At 33.6% G+C, this 27,331-nt stretch overlaps 3 protein-coding genes and 1 non-coding gene across 6 annotated transcripts; 2 read left to right on the top strand and 2 right to left on the bottom strand.

Annotated features, from left to right (window-relative positions):
• Positions 1 to 5,079, top strand: LOC123889716 (pentatricopeptide repeat-containing protein At4g28010-like). Of its 3 annotated transcripts, none has more exons than XM_045939177.1 (2): positions 1 to 2,471; positions 3,170 to 3,299. In XM_045939177.1, exon 1 carries the CDS (start codon positions 342 to 344, stop codon positions 2,469 to 2,471), a length of 2,130 nt encoding a protein of 709 aa, XP_045795133.1. In that variant the 5' UTR covers positions 1 to 341; the 3' UTR covers positions 3,170 to 3,299. The 3 variants fall into 3 exon arrangements, 2 of the variants coding, with proteins under 2 accessions (XP_045795133.1, XP_045795134.1); XM_045939178.1 differs by lacking the exon at positions 3,170 to 3,299 and adding an exon at positions 3,690 to 5,079 and having other exon boundaries at positions 67 to 2,471; XR_006802618.1 differs by lacking the exon at positions 3,170 to 3,299 and adding an exon at positions 4,443 to 5,079 and having other exon boundaries at positions 91 to 2,964.
• A 541-nt stretch (positions 5,080 to 5,620) lies between these two features.
• Positions 5,621 to 10,883, top strand: LOC123889717. Its single transcript, XM_045939179.1, has 2 exons — positions 5,621 to 7,320; positions 10,754 to 10,883. Exon 1 carries the CDS (start codon positions 5,813 to 5,815, stop codon positions 7,085 to 7,087), a length of 1,275 nt encoding a protein of 424 aa, XP_045795135.1. The 5' UTR covers positions 5,621 to 5,812; the 3' UTR covers positions 7,088 to 7,320; positions 10,754 to 10,883.
• A 2,931-nt stretch (positions 10,884 to 13,814) lies between these two features.
• LOC123892736 (auxin transporter-like protein 2) lies at positions 13,815 to 21,494 on the bottom strand. Its single transcript, XM_045942592.1, has 9 exons — positions 20,730 to 21,494; positions 20,351 to 20,544; positions 20,078 to 20,263; positions 19,546 to 19,658; positions 19,141 to 19,324; positions 18,803 to 18,900; positions 17,458 to 17,665; positions 16,139 to 16,396; positions 13,815 to 14,364 (listed from the first exon to the last, which is right to left on the bottom strand). Exons 2-9 carry the CDS (start codon positions 20,525 to 20,527, stop codon positions 14,134 to 14,136), a joined length of 1,455 nt encoding a protein of 484 aa, XP_045798548.1. The 5' UTR covers positions 20,528 to 20,544; positions 20,730 to 21,494; the 3' UTR covers positions 13,815 to 14,133.
• Positions 21,495 to 26,724: 5,230 nt separating this feature from the next.
• On the bottom strand, positions 26,725 to 26,798 carry TRNAT-AGU. Its single transcript has one exon. It is a non-coding gene; the product is annotated as a tRNA-Thr (tRNA).
• Positions 26,799 to 27,331: the final 533 nt, after the last annotated feature.

The following is a 27,331-nucleotide window of genomic DNA, read 5'->3' on the forward strand; positions in this document are numbered from 1 at the left end:
ACCTTAAATTTTGTCTTTTGTTTTGTTTGTCCAATAGTTAGTAACTTTTTTTTTCCCATGTTTTCTATCGATGAAAAAAAACTTCAATCTTTGGTTCTGCGTTAGTTCGATTATCTAAGCAGTTCTACGAGCAAATCTATGATACTGTAAGCGGTGCCCCGAGAGGCCGAGACTATTTCATCTTGTGAGGGTTTGGCATAAGGGAACACAAGGATCTAACTGGATTAATTAATTGATAAATAATTTCTCACCATCTTCTTTGTCCAAACCCTTCAACTTCGTTAAACCCTTCCGCCGTGAGAACCACCGTGCACCCAAAACCTCGCCACCACCTTCTAACAATGCTACCAAAACGACTCCTTCACTCTTCTCATCCCACCTTTTCTATTCGCCTCTTTCATCTTTCTTCATCTTCTTCTTCTTCTTCTTCTTCAACTCCCCTTCCCGAATCCCTTTCTCACTTCCATCGTTCCCTCGAAAACTACCCAAATTCAGTACCCTCTTATTCCTCCTGCAACACTCTCATAGACAACCTACGAAAAGCAAAACACTACGACCAAGTAATCTCTGTTCATTCAAAAATGGTCAGTGTCTCTGTTTTCCCCTGTTTCACTTCTTTATCTGCTTTGATTGAGAGTTTTGTCAATACCCAGAACCAAAGTTTTGCTTTTGGTGTTCTGGGGTTGATTATAAAACGTGGTTTTAGTTTAAATGTGTATAATTTTAACCTTTTGTTAAAGGGTTTTTGTCAAAGTAGTGATTTTGATAAGGCTATGGATTTGTTTTGTATGATGAAGAGGAATTGTGTGGATCTTGATAGGGTTAGTTATAATACAGTTATTAATGGACTTTGTAAATGTAAGAGATTTGTTGAAGCTAGGGAATTGTTTGAGGAGATGAAGGTTGGGGATTGTAAGCCGAATTTGGTTACGTTTAGTGCTTTGATTGATGGGTTTTGTAAGAATGGGATGGTTGAGGAGGGTTTTGGTTTGTTGGAGGAGATGGAGAAGATGGGTTTAGAGGCTGATGTGTTTGTGTATAGTTCTTTGATTAGCGGATTTTGTAATAAAGGTGATATTGAGAGGGGGAAGGAACTTTTTGATGAGATGTTGAGGAAGAATGTTACTCCTAATGTTGTTACTTATAGTTGTTTGATGAATGCTCTTTGTAAGAAACAAAAGTGGCAAGAAGCCTCAAAAATGTTGGATGATATGACGGCTTGTAAGGTTCGTCCTGATGTTGTTGCGTATACGGTTTTAGCTGATGGGCTTTGCAAAAATGGGCGGGTGTCTGATGCGATTAAAGTGTTGGATTTGATGGTGCAAAAGGGGGAAGAGCCGAATAATGTAATGTATAATGCTATCATAAATGGACTTTGTAATGAAGGTCGGGTAGATGATGCACTTAGGCTTCTGGAAACTATGGCGAAGAAGGGGAAGAAACCTGATGTGGTTACCTACAACACATTAGTGAAAGGACTGTGTGGAGTTGGAAAGATTGACGAGGCCATGGACCTTTTGAACCTGTTAATGACTGATGAGTTCCATACAAAACCTGATGTCTTCGCATTTAATTCGGTAATTCAAGGATTTTGCAAAGAGCAGCGTCTTCGTTGTGCTAAAAGGGTCTACTATACAATGGTTGAAAGGGGGTTCCCACGTAACATAGTAACTTATAATATTTTGATTGACGGTTATCTAAGCGCTGGAAAGCTTACCAAGGCATTGGAATTATGGAAGGATGCACTAGACTCGGGATTTTCCCCGAATTCAATGACCTATACTGTCTTGATTAATGGTCTTTGCAAAATGCAAATGCTAAGTATTGCAAAAGGACTTTTCAATAAAAAAAGAGCTTCTGGAACTAGACCGACAGTAATTGAATACAATACACTAATGTTATCCTTGTGCAACGAAGATAGTTTGGAGCAGGCTAGGAGTTTATTTCAAGAAATGAGAAATGCGAATCACAATCCTGATGTTGTCTCGTTTAATATAATCATCGATGGAACCCTCAAAGCTGGAGATGTTAAATCAGCCAACGAATTGATATCGGAGATGGTTAACATGAATTTGGTCCCCGACAATATTACATTTTCTATATTAATAAACAGGTTCTTAAAACTTGGGCAGTTGGATGAGGCCACGTCGCTTTATGAGAGAATGGTCTCTTGTGGTCATGTACCAGATGCTGTGCTATTTGATTCTTTGCTAAAGGGATATAGTTTAAAGGGTAAGACAGAAAAAGTTGTTTCCATGCTTCAACAAATGGCCGATAAGGATATTGTTCTGGACTCGAAATTAACTTCAACCATCATAGCTTGCCTATGTAACATGCCAAAAGATCTTGATATAAAGAAGATACTACCAAAATTTTCACAGCATGCATCTGTAGGAGCAAACATTAAATGTAATGAACTTTTGATGAAACTGAATAAGGTTCATCCAGAGCTTCAATTATTTATTGCTTGAGTAAGTTCTGCTATGTGTTTCATTAAATTAGTCGTGTTTCATGTTTTATCTATTTTTATTGTTCAGATTAAATAGCCCAAATGGTCAAGATGGTTCAGTATCATTTCAGATTTCCGTATAATGCTAGGACACACTTATTTAGTCTTTGGTTTTGATTAGGTTAAAAGATGTTTTCCTGGAATTTTTTTTCCATTGATTACATTAGCATATGAATAGTATATATGTCTGCTGAACATGCGGTGATTATATTGTTAACTTGTGTATGTATATTCAAAGTTCAAACATTTATTGAAAGCTGTGATTTGGAGAGTTTTTGTCTTAGTTTGAATTGACTTGTCAATAAAATAGAAGCTCTCTTAATCCAGAGATCACTGAAGCTATAGTCTGTTCCCAAAACTAATCGATGCCTTCCATTTTGTCAATTTAAAGACCAAATTCTCCATGAAGAGTTCGACTGAAACTATGTAACAGTTAAATTTTGGTAACATTTAAGGTAGCAAGAATTTTGGTACTTGCAGAGCTTTTACATACTGTTGAAAGAATTGATGGGGATTTATTTTTTTTACTTAGAATGAAAATTGGGCATGCATTGAGAGGACCCCAATCCAGTAACTTTTTTTTTTCTTCTTGTTTTTGGTAAAAAAACTGATTGTTTGTTTTCCCTTCTTAAAACACGTATCTTCTTCCAAAACAACTAGGGTTTGAACTTCTTCCAAGCCGCCGCCATGCATATCTTGTTTGTTTCCATTTGTTTCATTGTCGCCTTCGTGCATATCTTCTTCCAAGCCACCGTCGCTTCTGTTTTGTTCTTCTTCCTCTCCAGAGATTCAAACGTTTAAGACTTTAAGGTAAGCTTCAACTCAACATTTCTATTTTTGTGCTTCAGTTTTTAGAGTCTTCTACACAAACTAGAGTTTTTAATCTTCTAAAACATTGGATGGTATAAGAATCAGTGAATCACAAACCAACTGTTTCTACAACTCAAACTAGAGTTTTTAGTCTTCTACACAAACTCATATCTTGTTCTGATTTTGTGTACACAAACTAGGGTTTAGTGAATAAGAAAAATCAACCAGTATAAACAATTCCTAATATATTCTTTATCATTTGTTATTTATTTTTATATGTTTTTCGTTCTTGTGTTTGGGTCTATTTTGTTCTGTTTTTCTTGTAATTCGTCTTTATTTATTTTATTTTTTGAACTGTTTGGATTCATAGGTAAAGGCTTCAAATGGATTCACAAACAGTTGAAGGTGCAGTTGCTGATTTGGTAGATTTGGAGCGTGATAATGAAAATGTTGAAGTTGATGATGAAACACCTGAAAGTAAGAGGGCCAAAACTACTACTGCTGATTGTTGGAAATTTTTCACTAAACTTGGCCCTGGTGCTGATGGCGTTCACACAACAAAGTGCAATGGTTGTGGAAAGGTGTTTAGGGCAGGCGGTAAGAATCATGGGACCACGACACTAAATCGTCATTGGCCTAAATGCGACAAAATCAACAGTAGTCGTTTTGGCCCTCTTAAACACAAGAATCTGGAATGCAGCATTGAAAAACCCGCAACCTATGTTGTCGCATTTTGGCCAATAACGATTTAGTGTCGTGGTCCCATGATTCTTACCACCATTCCACAACCATTACACTTTGTTGTGTGAACGCCATCAATAGCAGGGCCAAGTTTAGTGAAAAATTTCCTAACATTGTGAGAGACCATATGCCTTATGGCCATACCAGTTTCAACTGTGTATTCTGAAAATGCTTTCAGAACTGTACCGGGGGCAAAGTTTTATAAACCTATAGAAGCCCTCTATTTTTTTAAAATAGAAGCTCTCTTAATCCAGAGATCACTGAAGCTTTAATTTGTACCCGAAACTAATTGAGGTCTTCCATTTTGTCAATTTAAAGGCCAAATTCTCCATGAAGAGTTCGACTGAAACTATGTAACAGTTAAATTTTGGTAACATTTAAGGTGGCAAGAATTTTGGTACTTGCAGAGCATCCACACACTTCTAAAAGAATTGATGTTGTAATGTAAAGATCTTAGTTTAAATCTGAAGTTAATCATCCTTGATGAAAGTTAGACATTTCAAAAGTTCAAGATGACGAAGTTGGCAATGGAACAACCTCTTGTTGTATTGGCTGATTGCAGCTACAACGGATCCAATGACTATAATAGCAGGTTCATTTCTTTTATTTTCAACAGTGGTTCAGATGCCCTTATGATATGGATTTTTTTTTTGTTTTCGCATTAACAAATTTCTAGTGACAACTTCATTGATTCACATACTGAGTGTTAGGCAATTAACCTCGGCAAGTAATTTAATTGCTGATGAAAGTTACATTTTCCTTATTGTCTGCCCTATTATTTTTATGCATATTATACATAAAAGTTCTTTCTTTGGTACCTAACAACTTTGAGTGCGACTTTGAAAGTTTATATTGAGCAAATACATGTAAAAAGCTTATAGTTTCTAAATTTAGTTGTACCATCTTTTTATTGATGGATGTGATCTACTGGTGGTAACAGAATCTGTAAAAATAATTATTCAGTCATAATAGTTTTCTACATTGTTAATGTTTTACAGCAGGATCAGACGCAAATGCAATCTTTTGTTAATGTTTTAAAGGTGATTGTTCTTTTTTTCCGTGCTGTTCAAACAGATAAAATATACTAGGGAAAATATTTTTTTGTCGTAAACTGGATATCCTATGCGCGCAACTGCAGAGACTAATCCCTCGAGCCTTGTGGGACCCAAATTGGTGGCAAATTCTCCCTAAGAGTTTTAACACTGCTGCATGCCCAAGTCAGGGATCAAATCGAGAACTTTGGTTAAGCTAGAAGAGACTCGCATCATCTTACTAAGTGTTATCGGGTATATTCTAGGGAAAATATATATATCCTCTGAAGTCGAGGGGATTTTGAACAACCTGGAAAGTTTCATTGAACAAAACTGAGCCACTAATTCGATCCCAAAAAAAAAAAAAAAAAACTGAGCCACTAATTACTGTTTTTTGGATTGACCTAAATTGAGTCTTTTGGGACCCACACATGTCCAAAAGTAATCAATGCCCCAGTCCTACTTATAGTAACGAACAATTGAAGAGAAACTTCAATAGACGAAATATAAGCAATTATAAAGTCACATTATTGTTAAAAATATCCTAGACTCGCAACTCGAAAAAAATTCCAACCAAGCTTCAATAGGGTTTCTCTAGAGAACTTGTGGCGGCTCACTTCCAGCACCTCCTGGGTATCAATCCTTCATGGATCTAAGCTCCTAGGCTATCCTAGACCTTTCTGTTTGCAACTTGTGTGCACTTTGGGCTAACATCTACAACATGGACAAGTGGAAAGAAAACCCACTTACGAAAGAAGAAGAAGAGGAAATAGTAGTTGATGACACTGTAGCATGTGAAGATGAATCATTCAAACGCTCTTTGGTTGGGAAACTATGGACAGAGGACCACTTCAACGTCCGTATCTTCAAGCAAGTGGTCAGCCAGTCTTGGAGATTGAAGAATCCGGTGGAGATTCAAGATCTCAGTAAAAATTTATTCCTTTTCCGTTTCACAAGTAAGCGAGATCTTGAAATGGTTCTACGAAACGGACCGTGGAGCTTCGACAGGAACCTGGTTATTTTGAAGCGAATCTCAGGTGAGGAACAACCTTCTGATCTAGAAATGTTTACCGCTGAGTTTTGGGCCAGAATCTATGACCTTCCCCTGAAATTAAGATCTGATGCTATGGCCTTGAGGCTCGGTAATACGATAGGCCAATTTGTTGAAGCGGACAGCAAAGATGGACACAGATTGGGGAAGTTTCTTAGGGTTAAAGTGTCTATTGACCTTAGGAAACCCCTCAAAAGAGGTACTGTTTTAAACTACCAAGGAAAGAGGCTTCATGTCTTTTTCAAATATGAAAGACTCCCAAACTTTTGTTATATGTGCGGAAGAATTGGGCACCAAATGAAGGACTGTGAGGAGGTTGAAGGTAATGAAGAGGATGGCTATGAAGACATAGAAGAGAAAGAGTTACCATATGGATCATGGCTTAAAGCTTCCCCTCTTCCAAAAATTAGTGGGGACATAAAGAAGGAACAAAGCTCCAGCTCTTGTAGTAAAAGTCTCTTTGGGGAAACTAGTACCAGCAAAGTTGGCTCTAAGGAAGGCTTGGGAAAGGGATTGGAGATAGAGGTGGTAAGTTCATTGAAAAAGTCTAATGTGGTGGGCGAGATTGATGAAATAGAAGAAACAAATAGGGGAAAAGATCAAAAAGAGGTTGAATGTGTTGCAGAGTCTCTTGGTAATGTAGCCATTTCAACCCCAAAAATGGCCACTTTTGATATTGGATCCCATACTAAACAGAAAACTCCTGCCAAAGCTCCAAGGAAATGGTCAAGAAAGAAAGGTGCAAGAAAAGCTAAGGAACCAGATCAGACCCAACTGATTGCTGATTTGGGAAAACGTCAACTAGTTGAAGTGGTTATTTCTGAAGGACATCCAGAAGCTATTCTAGGGGGTGAAAAAAAGAGAAGACAAGAAGTGGAGATGATTGACACAAACTTAACCGAACAAAAGGTGGTGTTGGCGGGCCAACACCGCCTAGACCAATGAGGGCCTTAAGTTGGAACTGTCGGGGTTTGGGGAATCCCCGGTCAGTTCGAGCCTTGTCAAGGCTCATCAAACTTGAAAATCCCCATTTGGTTTTCTTGATGGAAACCAGGTTAAAAGTAGATGAAATGGAGAGAATAAAGATCAAGTGCGGCTTCAGTTCGTGTCTATCAGTGGCGTGCACTGGGAGCGGCAGAGACAGAGCGGGTGGAATTTCTTTGCTGTGGCAAGACCAGGTGAACCTTTCCGTCATTAACTTTTCTTTAAATCATATTCTTTGTTCCATTGTTGATGGGGAGAGGGGGGATAATTGGTTCATGAGCTGCATGTACGGTTTCCCTGATGAACACAATAAGAGGAAAACATGGGACTTGATACAACAAATATCAAATCAGGTCGGTAACAAATGGATATGTTTAGGAGACTTAAATGATATCCTTAGTCCAGATGAAAAATTAGGAGGAAATACAAGAAGCCAGACTCAGATGGGGATTGGGAGGCAAGTGATGGAAGCATGTGGCCTACAAGACATGGGTTTTGATGGATATCCCTACACTTGGACTAATGGGAGGCAAGATTCAGAAAATATCCAATGTAGGTTAGACCGTGCAATGGCAACAGAGGACTTTCTAAATAGGTTCTCTCCTTTCAAGGTTGTCCATCTCCAAAGACATGGATCTGACCATGCGGCAATTTTGATTTCGTTGGAGCATCAGGATCCTTCAAGAAAAAAACGAATTCATCTCTTTCGCTTTGAAGAGGTGTGGACTAAGGATAAAAATTGTGAAGATGAAGTAAGGAACTCGTGGCTCAATGCTGGTGGACAGTGTGTGAACAAAATTGAGGCTATGAAATGTCTAGATCAAGTCTTCAATGATTACCAAATCAGAACTATTAGAAAAGATATAGAGCAAGTTGAAGAGAAACTCAATAATCACAATGTATGGCTTGAAACTCCAGAGGAGGTTAGAAAATTCAAAGAGATGGAAAATAGACATGCTGAGCTTCTTCACTTGGAAGAAATCATTTGGAGGCAAAGAAGTCGAGCAGTTTGGCTCCAAGATGGTGATAGAAACACAAAGTTTTTCTTTGCTAAAGCTTCCCAAAGAAAAAAGGTGAATGAAATCAGAAAGTTGAAGGACCATAATGGCATATGGAGGAATGGAGAGGAAAATGTCGAAAGGGTTCTAATTGATTACTACTCTGACCTTTTTGCTACATCAGATCCGTCTAACATTGAGGAAACCGTCCAAGTGGTTCAGGGGAAGCTGCGAGAAGATCACAAGGAACGGTGTAATGGGGATTTCACTAGAGAGGAGATTTTAGAGGCCATCAATCAAATGCACCCGCTTAAAGCCCCCGGACCTGATGGTCTGCCTGCCTTTTTCTTTCAAAAGTATTGGAGCATCATTGGAGAGGATGTTCAGAGCCTGATTCTTAATATCCTTAATAATAACAGACCTCCAGGTGACATAAACAAGACTTTCTTGACCCTTATTCCCAAAAATAAAAACCCCACAACACCTAAGGACTATAGACCCATAAGCCTTTGTAACGTGCTGATGAAGATTGTTACTAAATGCATAGCCAACAGAATCAAGCCTATTCTTCCGGAAATCATTGATGAGGAGCAATCTGCATTTGTTCAAGGAAGGCTAATCACAGATAACGCTCTCATAGCCATGGAATGCTTTCACTGGCTGAAAAAGAAGAAGAAAGGAAGGAAAGGTATGATGGCGCTGAAATTAGACATGGCAAAAGCTTATGATAGAATTGAGTGGCCCTTCGTCAAAGCAACTTTAATCAGTATGGGTTTCCCGACAAAGATGGTTGACCTGATAATGAGATGCATTTCAACAGTTTCTTACCAAATCCTCATTAATGGTCAACCCAGCAAGAGGTTTACAGCTGAAAGGGGTCTGAGGCAAGGTGACCCCCTCTCTCCATATCTTTTTATTTTATGTGCTGATGTTTTCTCTGGTTTATTGCATCAGAAGGTGGCTGCCAATAGCATTCATGGACTCAAAATTGCTAGACAAGCCCCTCAGATATCACATTTGTTTTTTGCGGATGATAGCTTACTATTTACTAGAGCCAACCAACATGAGGCAGAATCCATTATGGAGATCCTTTCCACTTACCAGAAGGCTTCAGGGCAGATGGTTAACATGGACAAGTCTGAAGTGTCTTTTAGTCGAAATATGCTTAATGAAGAAAAAGAAATGATCTGTAACAAGATGGGAGTAAAGACAGTAGACACTCATTCAAGATACCTTGGACTTCCCGTTGTGTTCGGAAGATCTAAAAAGGTAGTGTTTTCTCTTGTCCAAGACCGTGTCTGGAAGAAACTGAAAGGTTGGAAGGAAAAATGCCTCTCCCAAGCAGGAAAGGAGATATTGATCAAATCAATAGTGCAAGCCATTCCAAACTATATTATGAGTTGTTACAAACTTCCTGATGGTTGTTGCAAAGAAATAGAATCTATGGCAGCTAGATTTTGGTGGGGTTCAAATGAGGGTGGTAGAAAGTTGCATTGGATGAGTTGGGATAGGATGGCAAAAGCGAAGAATAGGGGCGGAATGGGCTTCCGGTGTTTCAAGGACTTTAACAAAGCTCTCCTTGGGAAACACGGCTGGAGACTAATGACTGATGAGACCTCGCTAGTGGCAAGAATATTCAAAGCTAGATACTATCCAAGAAACTCGTTCATGGAAGCTAATGTTGGATACCAACCAAGCTATGCTTGGAGAAGTATTGTTAGTGCAAAAGATATCTTGGAAGTAGGAGCCAGGTGGAGTGTAGGCAATGGTGCAAAAATCAGAATTTGGCAGGATAGATGGATCCCAAACCAGTCAGATTTTAAAGTGTGGAGTCCAGTGAACTCTTTAAGTGAAGATGCCTTAGTTGAAACACTCATAGATTCAGACACAAAACAATGGAAAAGAGACTTAATCCATTCATGCTTTAATCGAACAGAGGCCAAGCAAATCCTTAGTATCTCTTTATCTCAGCGGCTCCCTATGGATAAGCTAGTTTGGCATTGGGAAAAAGATGGAGATTATTCGGTTAGATCAGCACACCATCTTCTCCAAGACATAAAAAATAGAGATACCCCTGGCTCATCAATCTCACATAGCTCCACCCTCTGGAAAGAAATTTGGAGAGCTCCAATCCCAAATAGAGTTAGAAATTTCATGTGGAGACTAGCTAAGAATATCCTTCCAACTAGAGATAATCTGTCAAAAAAAGGAATTCTTTTGGAAAATATTTGCCCTCTATGTCAAAGTGAAATTGAGTCTACTGAACACTTGTTTATGCATTGTCAACTAGCAAAACTGACTTGGTTTTCTTCTCAGCTAGGCCATCACATTCCTCAAAATATGAATTTAAATGCTTGGTTGTTACATGGTCTGCAATGTAATGAGCATATGGCTGTGAGAATTTTTTGCACTACACTTTGGAAATTTTGGAATGGTAGAAATCAATGTGTTTTCAAAAACAAGCCTCTCAACCCGATTGATATCGCTCAACAAGCCATGGATTTTGTTAATGAACTGGGTACATGCAGCAAAAAGATCAATATCCCTACTCATCCTAACAATCTGGAAAGCAACCTTGAGCCAAGTGTTGCAGAAAATTGCCTTTTTGTTGATGCTGGTTGTTTTGCAGGTGGTACCACTGGTTGGGGACTGGTTTGTCTCGACGGATCTGCTGCTGTTCGAGCTTCGGCATGCCTTTTTGACAACATTGAAGTTGAGCCGTTAGTGGCGGAAGCTTTGGGTGTTCGTTGGTGCCTACAATTTGCTATTAATCATAATATGAAGCGCATTTCCCTAGCCTCTGATGCAGCTGTAGTTGTTAACAGTCTCAACATCAAGTGCTGCATAGCTGCTATTGATTCTATTATTTTAGATTGTAAAATGTTGATGAAACAATTTGAATTTGTATCTGTTTATTATGTTAGAAGGAGCTCTAATGTTATAGCTCATAAGTTAGTAGGTTTATCTAGGAGTATTGGCTCCAAAACTTGGATGGGATCTCTCCCACATCAGCTTCAAGCTGACCCTCTTCCTGTACCTTTATTTGCTGCTTTCTAATGAATTGTGTTTACTTTCAAAAAAAAAAAAAAGGACTCGCAACTCACATTTGTTCATTTTTTTTTTTTTGCTTTTTATTTGGATAAACAAAAGTTTAGGCTAATTGAATTTCATGGACTCATTGTATCATGTAGACTTCAAGCTCAATCAAAAGACTTACAAAGATTGAAATTGCTTAACTAAGATAAACTGTTTAATTTAAGCAACCATCTATACCACATAATTAAGTATTAGAATAGTACAGATTGTCATGAACCTAACGTTAGACTCGTAAAATTAGACTTTTTAAATAGAGAAGGTTAAATTTTTTTTAAAAGTAAAAAGGTCAAACTTTTATTTACCAAGTAAAACTTAAACCTCGCAACATTTATCTGTTAATGGAGTTCTCCATGGGGATTATCTGTCCAGAGCTCCGAAATTGGAGAATTTTTTCCCCATAGAGACGGGGATGGAGGGAAAAGTTCCCCCAAACACATTTCGGTGCGGGGATCAAGGCCGCCGCCCCGGATTTTTCAACCCCGACCATATTAGTTAAGTTATATATATAATTATATAACTTTACATGTTTTTTAATTATCTTTGTCTTTGTTATAAAAAGATAGTTAATACGCTAGAAAACCAAGAGTCGTCAGTACGTCAATGATCTTATTTTCTTGTTTCACTACCCAAGTAACCCTAGAAAAAAGCACCAAGTAGATACACGTTATACACATTGTCTACTCATCTTATTCTCTTTGTTTTTTTATGTGAAATATGTTTTTATTTTTAAAAAAAGAAAGATGCAAAATATATGTATTTTTTTCAAATAAAAGAAGAAATAACAAGTTATTAGTATCATGTTTTTGATTGAAAAATATAGAAATTTTGTTAATTTTTTATGTCCGTGGACCGCTGTGGATATCATGGTGATCTATGGAGATGGGAATGGGGAAGAATATTCCCCCGTAGTGGGGATCGAAGACGGAGAACAAATTTAAAGTGAGGCGGGGAGCGAAGAAACATCCTCCGCACATTTCCTGCCCGGTTTACATCCCTATAACTCATGCTATTTTCACACAAGCTATTTCCACACCTACAAATAATCGAACTCCAATGTAGGAAAAGGTTAAGCAAATTGCTTATGTTTAAGCAACCAACTAAACACCAAACACTAAAGTTGCTTTTACACAACAAAAATAGAGTTCAATTCCCCGAATTTTATGCTCATAACTTTATGCTCTTTTAAGTTTCAACTTGTCTTTAACAATAAGCTATAGATTTGTATATTGAAATCATTAAAAAAATGTTTTTTTTTTCTTTTCTGAAATCTGTGCTAAAATACTCACATACTAAGTCAATTGAGTAATATTTGGTGTATCATTATAATTGGATACTCAGGTAGTTCCACTTTATTACAAATATAGGAAAACACTAGAATCCCTTATCTGCCTCAAATTGGGGAACCAGTGAAATCTTTTTCCACCTCAAATTTCAGATTCACTCTTTTCTTTTGCAAAAAATAATTTTTAAAGTAACTAAAATCTATTTAGAAATTGACCATTTCAAACATATGTTTTACCATACACACCGATCAAAAATAGACCCTAAACTCAGAGCCGTCTAAATATTTTGGAGGCCCTATTCTAATCTTAAAAAATAAATATTTAATAAAAAGAAATGTAATTTTAATAATTAGAAACTATTTAAAATATTATAGTTTTTACCAAATGAAGCACAAAAAAATCAAACTACTCTGTTTAAATTGAAATGTCAACATTCTAGCTACTTAAAAAGAGTCGCCCGTTTTAATACTCTTTGAAGCAAATTTATCAATCAAATTTCAAATAATCAAATGGATAACTCTATAAAAATTAGGGACCCTCAAAATAGTCGACCCTGTGTTACGAGTCTGTTTACACAACCTATTGGTCGACTTTGTCTAAACTAAATAATTAAGAGGTCTAAATATCTATCCGTTGATTCAAACTAACTCATTAAAACTTCCTTCATAATATAAAATATCAAGGAGACCAATAAACAACTCCAGTGACATGAAAATATGGCTGTTAACATGATGGCAGAGTGGTTCATGCATCATGAATTATGATTTTATGAAACATAACATTTTTTTTTTGTATAAATAAACATTGGTGACTCAAGAATAGCACATGAAGAGCAGAAGATATCACATGCGGCCCATGTGAATATGAAAATGGGTCCACGTTCCATTTCCTTTCACTATGAATGAAGAGTGAGGAATCAAATCTAAAGGTTATGAAGTGAGTGATTAAACAAGTCCCACACATAACCCATTAAGACTACAAAACCTATCTCTCTGTACATTGGTATCTTTTGGAAACATGCAAAGTAATAATGATGATTGAATCTTATTAGCCGCCGCAAACACGAATATCGGACAAGACACGAACACTTCAACACCAACAATAATTTGAGAAATAAAATAACCTAATATAACTAATGTGTTAATGTCGTGTCAAAGACTGATATGCGTAGAACACTAAACATAGTGAAGCGTCGTGCCGGTGCAACATAGATTGAATCTATGAGCACATATAAAAGAGATGCAAAATCTTTTCACTATATTAAAAGTTGACATAAAAAGAAAGTAGGATACCAAATGAAAAAGAGGAAGATACCAAAACACATGTAATTTAATTAATTAGCCTATGCATTTATAGCAAAGGAATCATAACCATTCATCCACACTATTTTTAATCAACTAATCTTAAAAGGGTGGAAGAAAAAAAAAACTATATAATAAAACAAAGGAAAAGAAAAGAAAAAGAACACTTGCACAACACACATCCAGCACACACCAAATGAAGGGGGGTGAAGTATTACTACTATATCCCTCCATGTATGTTACAAAATATTGAGGGACCTATGAGATTATAATAAAAGAGTAGATTTTTCAGCTGAATTCTTCTATGTTGAGGGGAGTGAGTTGTAATTTCAATGATGAAGGGCATGAGGGGGTGGTGCTGCGACCATAACTGGTGGAGGCTTGCATTGGTAGCACTTAGCAAAAAGCCCAAATGTGTCAATTTGTCTAATGAAATTTGTCATACTAGCCCATCCACCAAACCCAAACCCAACCACCAATACCCATACCACAATGAATGCATTGAAAATATACATTGCTGTCCAGCTTGGCATGAAGAAAGGAGGTTTTTCAGCAGCATTCTACAAAAATAATAATAATAATACAAAGTTAGATTCATTAAAGAGTGACAAGAGAAAGGCCCCTACTAAACTATACCCTATAAAACGCTGATACAGACACATACACTAGACACAACACTAACACAGTAACATATCAATATCAATAAGAATTTGAGAAATTTAGAATAACTAAATTTAACCATATATATATCGGTGTCTGACGATGACGATGTCCAACACAAACACATGTCACACATCAGTTACCGGTTACGCCAATATGAAGTGTAGGTGTTACATTGAACTATAGTACTATTGAATTACTCACAAAACAACCAAAAAAAGAAGCAATCATGAAACCACATAAAATTAAAAATGATATTATATAGCAAATGAAAACAACTATATCAGGTTCATTATATAATTGGACTATAGTTACAAAATATTTTCCAAATATTGTCCTAATTTGATTAAATAATTGGAGAAAGATATGAATCAAATATGCCAGCTCAATAGAGACATTAGTACGGTAGTGTAACTGTAGTATGTGTGTAGCAAAATAACTAAACGAAAATGACTTCCCACCAGTTTCCACCTCTTCTCCTAATGTTTCCAAATTCAAGCCTTAAATGCTTTTCAACATTTTCTTCTACTCTCTCTCATATTATCTCTTTCTCTCTCTTAAACTATAGTGGTCACTTTAATTTAATGGTGGAATATAGGAGTAAGTCCCCATCAAATGCGGATGTCCATGGAATGTTAAATTACATCCATACCCTCCATTAAATTCAGATAATTACAATAATACCATGCTCTATTGAAACAAAATTCCATGTATACTTTTTCTTGGTAGGGGAGGGGACTCCCCGTAAGTCGGTAAGAAAGTCTGACAAAAAATTATATTCATCAGAAATCTTACTCGAGTTCTCCTAAACAATTCGTTTTAGGAGGAACTCATTAACCACCTCAGTTCAATATCTTAATTTACATTTATTTATTTTTTTATATAAAAATTTACATTTTCTTTTTGTTGAATAGTCATACCATACTAGTGAAATTAATTCCACATGTACATACACAATAATTTGGCAGATTTTGACATTAAAAAACATCTTTAAAGTCTATTAGGCAGATCATTAGGTAACGATTATATCATAGTATATACATGTAACTTATTCCAATCATGTGAATAAGTCAAACTTTATGAGAAAAAGCATATTCAAGCATGTGGCATTACCTTAAGAGATCTAATTATGATTTATTATCATTGAAAAAATAATTTTATAGGCTATTAATAAGATGATTAGGTAACAATCATAGAATCGTACTAATTAAAGCTTTTTCAAATGATCTAAACAAACCCAACTTTAGAGTATGTAGAGTCTCACATGAAATAAAAAACCTATAAAAAGTATAACTAACCTAACATCACTCATCTATTTGAGCACATGAAACTACATAATGCAATAATTAATTAAATCTAATCCTATGATGTAGGGTGTGTTGCAAAGATATTGTTTGAAACATCATTTTCTATTATTCACTTTGAAAATTTCAAAACTATAAAGCAAAGTAAAAATATGGATTGGGGTTCGGCGGCTACATGTAGACCGTCTGATCATATGATTAGACGGTCTAGATTTTAAGATCAGATTTTATAATAAAAATTGATCTTAAAATGAGCTGTCTGATCTTGATCGAACAGTCCAGATTTACTGACTGCATGTAGTCACATTGCACAGAATCCAAATCCTAAAAATATGCATGTTTGGATTAACGGTGATTTGACAAGAATTACCTGTCGCGCAGTGGCTTTTCGGTAAGTGAGCATATGAGCCGCGGAAGGAATGATGTAAACAGTGAAACTAACAAGAAGAGCTCCAACAGCAGAATTAATGGGTCCAAAGAAAGGGAAAATGATAGCCAAGAACCAAATAGGTATAACCACTGGTAACCTTGCTAGTGCCCTTAGACAAATGCTTCTTGTGTCATGCATTCCAATTACTTTCTCCCATACAAAGTACAATGGAGTACACGCAAAACCAAATGTGATGAACTGCACACACATTTATTAGAGTAAAAATTAGAATCCTTTTTTCGTACATATGTAGTAATAGTTGCAACTTTTTTATTCAATAATTTAACCAATGCATTTATTTGATGTGCTTTTGTTGCAGCAAATAGTTTTTTTCAATCAATTTTGACTGTGAGTAATTTTGGTGCCTAACTCTTGTATAAAAAAAAAAAATTGGTCCTAACTCTACTCTCTGACTCATTCCATTAATATTGATTAGTTTTTTTTTTCAAATTATTTGTCACTTCAAATATGAAGAAAATATTATTTTTTGTTTATAATAATCTTATTTCTAATCCTACTATAATAAAAATATTTTAGTTAAAAAAGATTATTTTATCATAGAAAATATTTTAAAAAATATTTTTAATTTTAAGATGTTTATATCAAAAAAAGATAAAATGAAATGAAGAAACCAAAGAGATAAGAGAATACAAAAGTTAATGTGAGTTATAAGTTAAATAATACTATTTTCCTAATTAATATTATAGTAGCAGTGGAAAATAGTTGTCCTAGCTAGTGAGCAGCATGTAATATGCATGGACCGAAATTCGAACTCTAATACTCCTATTAATTCATTTTAAAAAGTGAAATTCTAGCTGGTTGACTATAAAAAAAAGTGGAAAATAGTTGGCATGCAGTAGTTTTTTCTAAGTCGTGTGTACTCATATACTCTTTGAATTTATTTCAAAAGTGTATAGTAATTTTGTTCACTGACTTGTTTACCAAATACTACTAGTAGATATGAAAAGTTTTGATTATCATTTAATGGAACATTTATTGCAATAGGTGTGATGTAACATATCTATTGAAAGTGGTTTAAATAAATACGGAATAATTATTCTTCTTTTTAGAGAAAAAAGTCAAAAACAATGCTTATTTATATAGTAGTTTCACTATTTTTTTATTCCTATACTTTTTCAAATAAATACAAAATAAGTAGTATAATAAGGCAATGACATAAACTCTTAAAATTGTTACAATTAGTGAAAAAATACAAAAAAAAAATTAAAAAATTAGTGTGTGGATTAAAAATTAATTACCTGGTGAATGAGCATAAGGATAACAGCTGCATCCCTAAATCCATTTTTAGGGAGAAGAGAGAAAGCATTGGAATGGTTAAGAAGTTGATCACCAAAGGCCCAATAAACAGCAGTAGCTGAAGGAATTGTTAATGTGAAAACATATAAAGTTGCCATCAAATATATGTACTTGAATTTTTGTGGCTTCCACATGGCATGCATAATCTCTCTGCATTCAGATCAAGGAATAATCACAATAATTGGTCACATTGGAATTTCTATAAAAGGTTAGAGAAAATTAAAGTCACTTTTGTTTACTCTTTTGGCACTATTGCCACTTTGTTTTTTTTTACTTAGAAGATTACTTTCAATTACAATGCATTTGACAAAAGGGACTTGTTGTTGTACAATAGAATGGGAGTGGAAGCCAGCCAAACATATCATAATATATAATATAGTTTAAATTAGAATAATTTAAAAAAAAAACACTAAAAAGTTAAAAGGTAAAAACCATTCAAAGGATAAATTATTTTATATCTTATCTTAGTAGTATATTTTTTAATGAGCCAGATTCCTCCATAACACATTCTTAGGGAAAAAAGTGAATAACTATTTATGTCTATAAGCATCAATGTGAATAAAAAGTATTTAAAAAGTAACAATAAATAATGCAAAATACAAAAAATAAAAATCAATGAAACCAAAAATTTATGTAATCAAAATCATCAAGACTAAATTATCTCTACTTATAAACATATATAAAAGTAATCTGACTTATAAACATATCTCTGATCCATCCCTCAACCAATGTGAAACTTTTAACACAACCGATTCTTAGATAGATAAATTCGATCTAATTTTTAAAACATTGACAAAAGACCAAATCAAAAATTAATTTATTTGGTCCATGAACCTTATACTACTATTGTGGAGCTACATGCCTTAATCATGATGGATTAAAAAATACACCAATATTCTTCCAGTTAATTAAAAAATTTGACATCATTGTCTTTTAATAACCATACTCATCAACGGTGATTAGAAAAAGAACAAATTAAATACACTATTAAGACTAAAGGCTATGACATCTATCTAACTTAGAACCTATAATGATTTTTTGGAACCTAGTGAAACATTACATTATACACTTTATATAAATTTTATTATCCATTATAGTATCTCTTCCTTTCAAATAATTTTCCTTCTTTGCAAGGATGGGCATTATATTTCCCAAAAAAAAAACAAAAGATCTTCTATGATTTTTTTTGTCCTATGATATAACCGGCAAAAGCTGCTAAGAGAAGAAGAAGAAGAAAATTTGATATGATGAAAATGAAAAAAGATTATATATTCTACTGTAACTTACACAGTAACAGCATGTCCACCAAATGTGTATAGTATATTTGTTGCTCCAGTGAAGTACAACACTAATTTCTTTGGACCAGTATGTGTCACATTTTCTGCCTGCAACATTATTCACAAAATCATATCTTAGCATTTATAATAATGATTTCTAATGATTTCAATTATTCAAAAAAAAAAAAAATTGACTAATTAATTTTAGATTTTATCTATGAAACACGAAGACTAATCAGATTGACACAATATACAGTTACATTAACTTTTTTTTTTAAATTATTATCTGTGTTGACGCATCAGTGTTATGTGTTTGTAAATGTGCTTCGGAGGATTTTATTGATTTACCTGGCCATGAACAATAGCTGCAATGGTGAGATACCAAGCTGTGTAAGTTGTCATTCCAAGTCCAAGGAAAGACCAAATACGGTAATTGTGGAAGGATGGTATGAACACAGTTGTAGCACAACATGCTCCAAAGATATATGTCCAAGTTCTTTTGTCCAAGTTATCATTTATGTAGTAGATGTTGCTGTTTCAACAAACAAAAATGTAAAAATCGTTGTAATAATCCGATGAAGTTTGGATTTACGGTGAGTTTGCCAGAATCACCATGTGTCACTATGATTTTGATGAAATCAAGATGTTACTATGATTTTATCAAACTCGGTGTGATTCCAAATATGCACGAAATTATATTTGGATTGATCCCAAAAATTTGTGGCAGAAATCAAGAAAAATAATAGAGCTAACCTTGCACAAGCTATAAGCTGAATCACAGATCCAAAGAGAAGGAAAGTACAATTGAAAGCTAGCCCCAAGGCTTTCCAATATGGACCCAGCAACCCATCAAGCACTTCAAACCACTGAAATCCATTCCAATAAGTTTCAATTTCAGTCAAAATTTCATATAATACAAACTACACTATTCAAGCTCTTTTTTCTAAAAGCTTTCTCAAAAATCTCCATCAAGATTTTTTTTATTTGTTTGTCAGCTATATTTGACTGCAATTCTTTGTAATATAAAAAACTCGCGCAATGCCTCGATTAGTGAGTTTGGCAGAATCAGAGTGATTAGTCGTAATTTTGACAAAAGCTACACTTTTCATAATATGTTTCGATCGGTGAGTTTGGCAGAATCGGACTGATTAGTTGTGATTTTGACAAAAACAACACTTTTTTTTTTCGTGATTCTGCTAAACTCACCGTCAAATAGTGAAAAGTGTCTTTTTATGAAAGAGATCAGAAACAAGTGGTGATAGAAAGAAAACAAAAACATACATACCTGAATGACATGATTCTTGAAATTAACATTTTCTTTTTCTTTTCTAGTGCGGTACTCAATATAGAGGACACTGATAATATAAGCAGTCCAACTTCCAAGAATTCCATAGAAAACTTGAAGCAAGACTCCTGATAGCATGCCAAGTTGAGAGAAAGAACATGGCAGTGTCAAAAGCACTTGAGCCACCTAAAAAAGTTACATGATTAATCAAAATGAATTAAAATGAACAAAAAAGTTATTTTTTTTTCATTAAGTGATTATTTATTTTTATACTTGATTTGAAGCACAACTGAACCATGCATCCCAAACAGAACCACCATGCCAAAGAATGTTCTTGATGCTAAATGAATGATCTTCATTCTCTTCTTCTCTTCCAATTACTCCTTCTTGTTGATCTGTTTCATTGAAGCTACTCACTATTGCTTCCTCTGCTTGTTTCTGTGGCAACATTGTTTTTTCTTATGGATCTGAAACATACACAAAAGCAAAACCATGATCAATTACTAATAAGAAAAAAACAAACCAACCCAGATCCAAATAAATGCTAAAAATCACAACTTTATAACAAAAACTCAAAATTCAAACCAAATAAAGAAATGGGCTGCAGAGAAATTTTGAAGAAAAATCACTTTGATTAAGCTAAGTCACTAACCTTTATACTAGTTGAGTCACTTTCTTACTTACTAGTACTACTCCAAAAGTCTTTGTTAAAAGAAAAAACCAAGACCAACCCTTTATTTAAGAAGAAAAGAGATTGTGTAATTGAATGTGAATAAGCTAAAAAACAGTAAAGTGGCAGAGATATAGGGGTAATAATGGCTAAGAATTGTTCTTGTAAGAAGCTTTAAATGCAATTAGCTTATGAAGGTTGGTTTCAGAAACTGCAAAGATTGAAAAGTGAGGAAAAGAAGAAGAAGAAGAAGAAGTGAGTAATAAAAAGCACCACCGCTTTAATGCTTGGCAACAATTGGCACAGAAAAAAGCAGAAGCTAAACGGCAAAGGCGGCGATAAGCCGCAAAAACAGGAAAAGAAAATTAGACTCAAAGGTATGTTCTGAACAAACTGAAACTATATAATTATATATAGAATACAACAACTATAAAAAGACTCTTTTTGTTACTGTAGCAGTACTACTTTCATATAGATTATTCAACGTGGATCATTTTTTTATTTTTAATATAAAGACGCAACTTTATTCGGGATGTCTTTTCGAATTATCTGCGAAGAAAGAGACATCTGTGAATTTTTTGACTGAACTATACTGGGATGATTTGTATTGAGGCTAACATATGTTCTGATGTACTATTAGATAGAAGAGAAACATGCATGTTTAAATTTGACTTGAGTTTCGGCACTCCTAAAATCGATGACCGAAGATTTTACTTTGAAACATAAGCCCTTCAAAACAAGCAAAGTGATTGAGCACAAGAGAACTTTGTTCTTAAAATCGTCATGTTTTAATACTGGCACTTGGTTTTCTAGCACCAACGATTGTAGATTATCTAAAAGAGTTCGAAAAGTTATGTATTAACAATGTTGTATCAATATAACTTATTATCTGTCATTTTTCGTTCAAGTGTAATTATTACTCCTTTCATCTCATTTTAAATGACTTATTTTCACTAGATGTTATATTCGTATATCTTGTTTTGACAATATTTTTATAATAATATATAAATGTACATATTAGTATAAAATATTTTGTTTAATTTGGTTCGATAAATATTTTCGAAATATCAAAATTTTATAATTTCAACTAATATTAAAAAATTAAAAATATTAGCGATCCAAATTATATGCATGCAATGGTCACATGTGTCCTAAGGGTCTTGTTAACATGTGCCCTAAGGGCACATGTTAAGATATACCAAAATAGAAATTCAACATTTAATGATACAAGAAATTTAATGCTTCAAAAGTCAAAATGCACAAATCAACATTTAATAATTTCTATTTTTGCTTCCTTAACATGTGCATTAAGGGCACAAGTTAACATTCTTCTTATTTTAAAACGGTGCGTGAGAATATATGTAATAAAATATATATTATTTAGTCAAAAGAAAAGTAAAGTAGCAGAAAGATTGAAAGGAAGTAACAAAGGGTAGTAGTGGTCTAGTCTAATAGGAGGTACTATACTATACTATGGTCTATGTGTAGTGTGATATATGCTTTTTTGGGTTTAGATTTGGAATTTTTTGGGTTTATTTTATTAACGGAAATATTGAGAGAAATGAGTAGTAGTGGTGATGTGAGTGATGACGCAGAAATTTGGTTGGAGATGAAAGGGAGTGAGATTTAGTAGTAGTAAGTAGGAAGGGAATTAAACGAAAGGTACTCTGTTTTTGTAGGGAATAAAAAGTTATATTCAATGGGAAAGGTTAAGATTACACATTATTAAGAGAATAAAATCTATGTTTAGTTTAGGGTTGGTTAATTGTTCTTGTATAAGTGAAAATTTAGAGACAAGACGTAAGATTAAAAGAGGTAATTAAATTACGTATTATCTATTAGTTATAAGATTTTGGATTTAAATGCAAGTTACAACTGGATCGAGCAAAAACTCCAACGATTTACTATCCTGGATTCTTGTTGACGAAAGTTGAGAGCAACACCGATTTAATGCTCTTAGATTACACGAGATAGAGATATCATATTGTGTAACAAAAAAAAAGATATCATATTTTTATAAAAAAAAAGTCGAAGATATTTAGATACAAGTTATATTAATCACTTAGATATAAATTCAACAATCTTGTTATTAAGCGTGACTCTCTCATATCATTCTTACGGTGCTATTACAACTAACAGAAGACACCTTCGAATTACCTACAATGAATTTAAATGTAAAAATTAATTATAGAATCATAAATTCCTAACTTCAAAGAATTAAGTTTACTGACAAAATTAATTCTATTTTAGAGAAATCAAACATGTTAAAATCAATTTTACGTCTATAAAATTAATCTTGATCCTCTAAAAGACTTTCAATAGAAAGATCTGATAGACACATCATGATTTTATCCGGCTTCCGAGTTCCCACCAAACTAGAGCACAACTCTTATATTACTTGTTTTTATAGTGTTGTGAAGTCTATGTTTCATATTTGCATTAGAAAAAGAGTGAAATATTGGGACCCGGATTCCGTGCAGATGCTTTTTCAGTCATGCCATTTATAGTCGTCTGATCAATTCAGGCGGTTATGATTTAAAAACTTATTTATTGACTGCATTTGTTTAAACCGTCCGATCATGATCGAACGACTATAAAACGACTGGATGGAAAAACGACTGCACCAAATCCAATTCCGAAATATTGGAGTCACAGGGGTGATGAAGAGAAATTGTTGGGTGCATTTTGACTCCTGAAAATGGACTCTTTCAATTGTAAAATAATAAAAAAAAATGATTATAGACCATTCATATTGTAAAAAGAGGATAAAGTTAAAATTAAAAAAAAATGATTAAGGAAAAAAAATGGAGAGATACATTATATATATATATATATATATATACACACACATATATAATGGATATATATACACATATATAATGGATCTCTCCATTTTTTTTTCTTAATCATTTTTTTTTAATTTTAACTTTATCCTCTTTTAATATATATATATATATATATATATATATAATGCAATTTTACTACCTACTGAACAATAAATTTAAATGTAAAAATTAATTATAGAATCATAAACTAAAATTTATAACACAAAATTAATTCTATTTTAGAGAAATCAAACATATTAAAATTAATTTTACGTCTATAAAATTAATCTTCATCCTCTAAAAATAGAATCAAAGATACATTTAAGTGGTTCATTGTTGCTCAGCCTATTATTTTTGGGAATAAAACTTAGTCCACTATAGTACTACTTTGAAAAATATACTAGTACATTAATGAACGTGGATAATTTTTATTTTAATATTTAATAATAAAAAAATTATATAGTCAAAATCAAAGTAAAGTAGCAGAAAGATCGAATTGAAGTATCAGAGAAAGGGTAGTTTAATATGTGTGATTGAGAATTTTTATGTTGCTTTTTTGGCTTTGGAATTTTTGTGCTTTTTTCTTTGAGAGAAATCGGTGTGTGTGTGGTGTGGTTAAAAAAGATAAACGATAGACAGAAAGAGAAGGAATTAGTGGCAATACGAGAGATGACGCAGATTTTTGGAGATATTAGGAGTGAGATTTAAGGAAAAGGATTTGCAGTTACTAACAGTCTATAATTTAAATTAACAGACGAGATTATTTACTTACATGAAATTAATAATGTAATTAAGATTGTTTTATTTATCACTCGTTAGTTGGTTTAGTGGTGATTGACACTGAACTTGGTAAGAAGGAACGTGATTCGATCCCCCGCAACTGCGATCGAGAGGGGGCTCAAACCACTTAATGTCAGAACTAACCTACAAACCAAACTAAATTGGTGGTAAAAACAAAAAAAAATCCTCATATTTAAAACTAGTATAAAGAAAAAAGTGAATCAAACGAAAGGTACTCTAATTTTTATAGGCATAAAAAAAAGTTAGATTCAAATGGGAAATGTTAAGATAACACTTTAGTGAAAGAATAAAAACTATGTTTAGCATAGGGTAACTGTTTTTGTGTAGAAGTAAAGACTTAGACATCTTTGGCAAGATTAAAGGAACAACTACAAGTATGTCTGATGATAAAATTGGAGTTCAGGTTCCTCTATTTATTATCACTCCATTTATTCTTTATTTAGAGAGAGATAGACACATGAAAAAATTAGTGGGGTCCACAAATTAGTGGGACCCACTTTTAATGGGTCCCACTAATTCTTAACGTGTCTATCTCTCTCCAAATGGAGGGATAATAAATAGAGAGAACCTGAACTCATAAAATTGATGTAGTTTATGAGAAGATTTTGGATTCATAATCATAAGTTACAACTTTATCCAACTATAAATGATGGAGTAAGAAGAATGTCGGCTCCTAATTTTGTTATCTTCTACTTAGTTTTGTTTAGGGTTTTTTATATATGAAATCACTCATATAAGATGAGTAATCTTCATATTTTTTCTCTTATTTTATTTAAATAAGTGTTATACACAGTTTACACACATATATTTGAATTTTCTGCTGTGATTTCGTCATTTAAGTGTGACGTCGTTGTCATCTTGTGTGACATAGTTTGTTTTGTTTGGATTAATAGATTAATTTTGATTCATTACAAATTTAATAGATAATGAATTGTCCATTAACACTACAAATTCAAAGACATGCATGAGTACTCCATTTTCATAAATCTATTCTTCACTCACGAAGTAAGCACATTAAATTTCTTGGAATTGGATCCTCTCCAGCTACTGAATGGTCCTATTTAATCTCAGCCATTGATTTTTATTAAATATTAACAATCAACACTATAATATTATTGATGGTTCAGACTTGCACAGTACATAAAACTGAAGAGGAAGGACAAGAGAGGAACCGGATCCAAATTTCTTGATGTCCCTATGTTACCTTCCAACTATGCTAGTGTTAAGTCCAAATGTAAAGTGTTTCCTTGTATTGAAACCACCTTAAGTTTGTAAGGGGGCGGGGATACTAGGGTATATGATTACTTCAACCTCTAGCCTTATAGTTCTTCAATGCTGAGGTGGCAATAGTTAATTAGATATAGAAGGTGAGGTGGCAACAACTAATTAGATCATAATTAGACTATATTGCTGACATGGCAAGATCCAGTTAGATGAACTTGATCCAAGTTAATGTGTATATATAGCAATTATTTCTTGTAAATTAAATTGAGTTTGATCATTGTGAAATGAATGAAGCGAAGTTTCTCAAAGCTACCAATAACATCTAGTGAAAAATATTTGAGTTTCTTAACTATATTCGGTTCAGAGTTTGATCTTTAGTCGGTGTGTGGTAAAATATTTATCTTATTTGAAGAAATGGAAAAATATTTGTTGAGAGAAGTCAATCCTTTAAATCAATCTCTTTATTTCTGAAGATTAATTTTCGTAATTGTGTACAGAGAATACCTTAATTAGTTAAACAAAAAAATAATTTCCCAAAGCACATGAATTTTAACATCTGCTGTAACAATTTTTTATATGGTTTATTTTATAGGTAAAATAACAATAAAAGGTAAAAGCACAATCTTAATCTAAAAATTCAAAAACCTAATGCAATTACATGTAACTTTGATTTAAGTATAAAATTTTGCAATTAATAGATTATACATAATGTATATCATCGATGAAATGAGTGGTCTGAAATTTTCAATTGGTAGATTATACGAAATTATTCAATAAGGTTTGTGGTTCTCCTTATCTTATATGATTTGTGTCTCCTATAACTTAAATGTTTACTTGTGTATAAAAATAGAGTTAAATAAGTTTTTTTGTCCTTAAAATATTATTAAATTTTATTTTTCGATCCTATAAAAAAAGTTGCATGGTTCACATGAGCGAGCATATACAGTTTAATTGATAGAACTTTTTTCTTTTTACAAAATATTAATTGATAGAATTGTTGCATTTAAATTTTGATAAACTTTTTTTTTTTTATAAAACATTAGCATCACCTATCATTTGCAGCACCCTAATAAATTTATTAAAAAGAAAGAAAAAGAGACAAACTTGGGGGGAAAAATCACTTATTATGCTTTCATTGAGAGTTGAACTCAAGACCTCCCGCTTACTAAACGGGTGCTCTAACAAACTAAGCTATGAAAGCTTATTTGATAAACTTATTTTTTTTTTGACTAAAATAAAATATTCATTCATTTATTCAAATTGATAGATACATCAGGTACAAACACAAATTCAATGTCGCTAAAAACGTAAAGGATGAATCTGCGAACAAATTCACATCATCCAAGTTAATAGCATAAAATGACATGCTTAAGCCTACAAATAATGTGACAAAATAAAAGTAACCGAGAAATACTCATGTCTTTGGATCTTAATCGTTGATGATCTTGTCAATGATTGAATCGGTAGTTGATCAAAGTTGATCTGTCAATCTGAACCAAATGAACACCGCAAAAAATAGGAAAGCAAACAAGCACCGCACGAAGACGACGATCAAACAAACACCGCACGAAGACGGGACACACTGAGGTAAAGAAATCACAAAATAAAACAGGAAAACTCTAATCTATGTGAAATTTCATTATAAAAGCAAATATAAAAACGAACAAAAGTGGTGATTTTGGATCAAAATTGACTCCAAATCACCCCTCTTTAGAAGATAAACAAGAAGAGAAG

Source organism: Trifolium pratense, linkage group LG6 (assembly GCF_020283565.1).
Source record: "Trifolium pratense cultivar HEN17-A07 linkage group LG6, ARS_RC_1.1, whole genome shotgun sequence".
Classification (NCBI taxonomy): Eukaryota; Viridiplantae; Streptophyta; class Magnoliopsida; order Fabales; family Fabaceae; genus Trifolium; species Trifolium pratense.

Coding starts and splice junctions, on each gene's coding strand:
- LOC123889716 (XM_045939177.1), top strand. CDS start 342: ATGCTACCAAAACGACTCCTTCACTCTTCTCATCCCACCTTTTCTATT.
- LOC123889717 (XM_045939179.1), top strand. CDS start 5,813: ATGGACAAGTGGAAAGAAAACCCACTTACGAAAGAAGAAGAAGAGGAA.
- LOC123892736 (XM_045942592.1), bottom strand. CDS start 20,527: ATGTTGCCACAGAAACAAGCAGAGGAAGCAATAGTGAGTAGCTTCAAT. Junction 19,659..20,077: donor TCAAGAATCATGTCATTCAG/GTATGTATGTTT, acceptor AATGGATTTCAG/TGGTTTGAAGTGCTTGATGG. Junction 18,901..19,140: donor CAGCTATTGTTCATGGCCAG/GTAAATCAATAA, acceptor ATAATGTTGCAG/GCAGAAAATGTGACACATAC.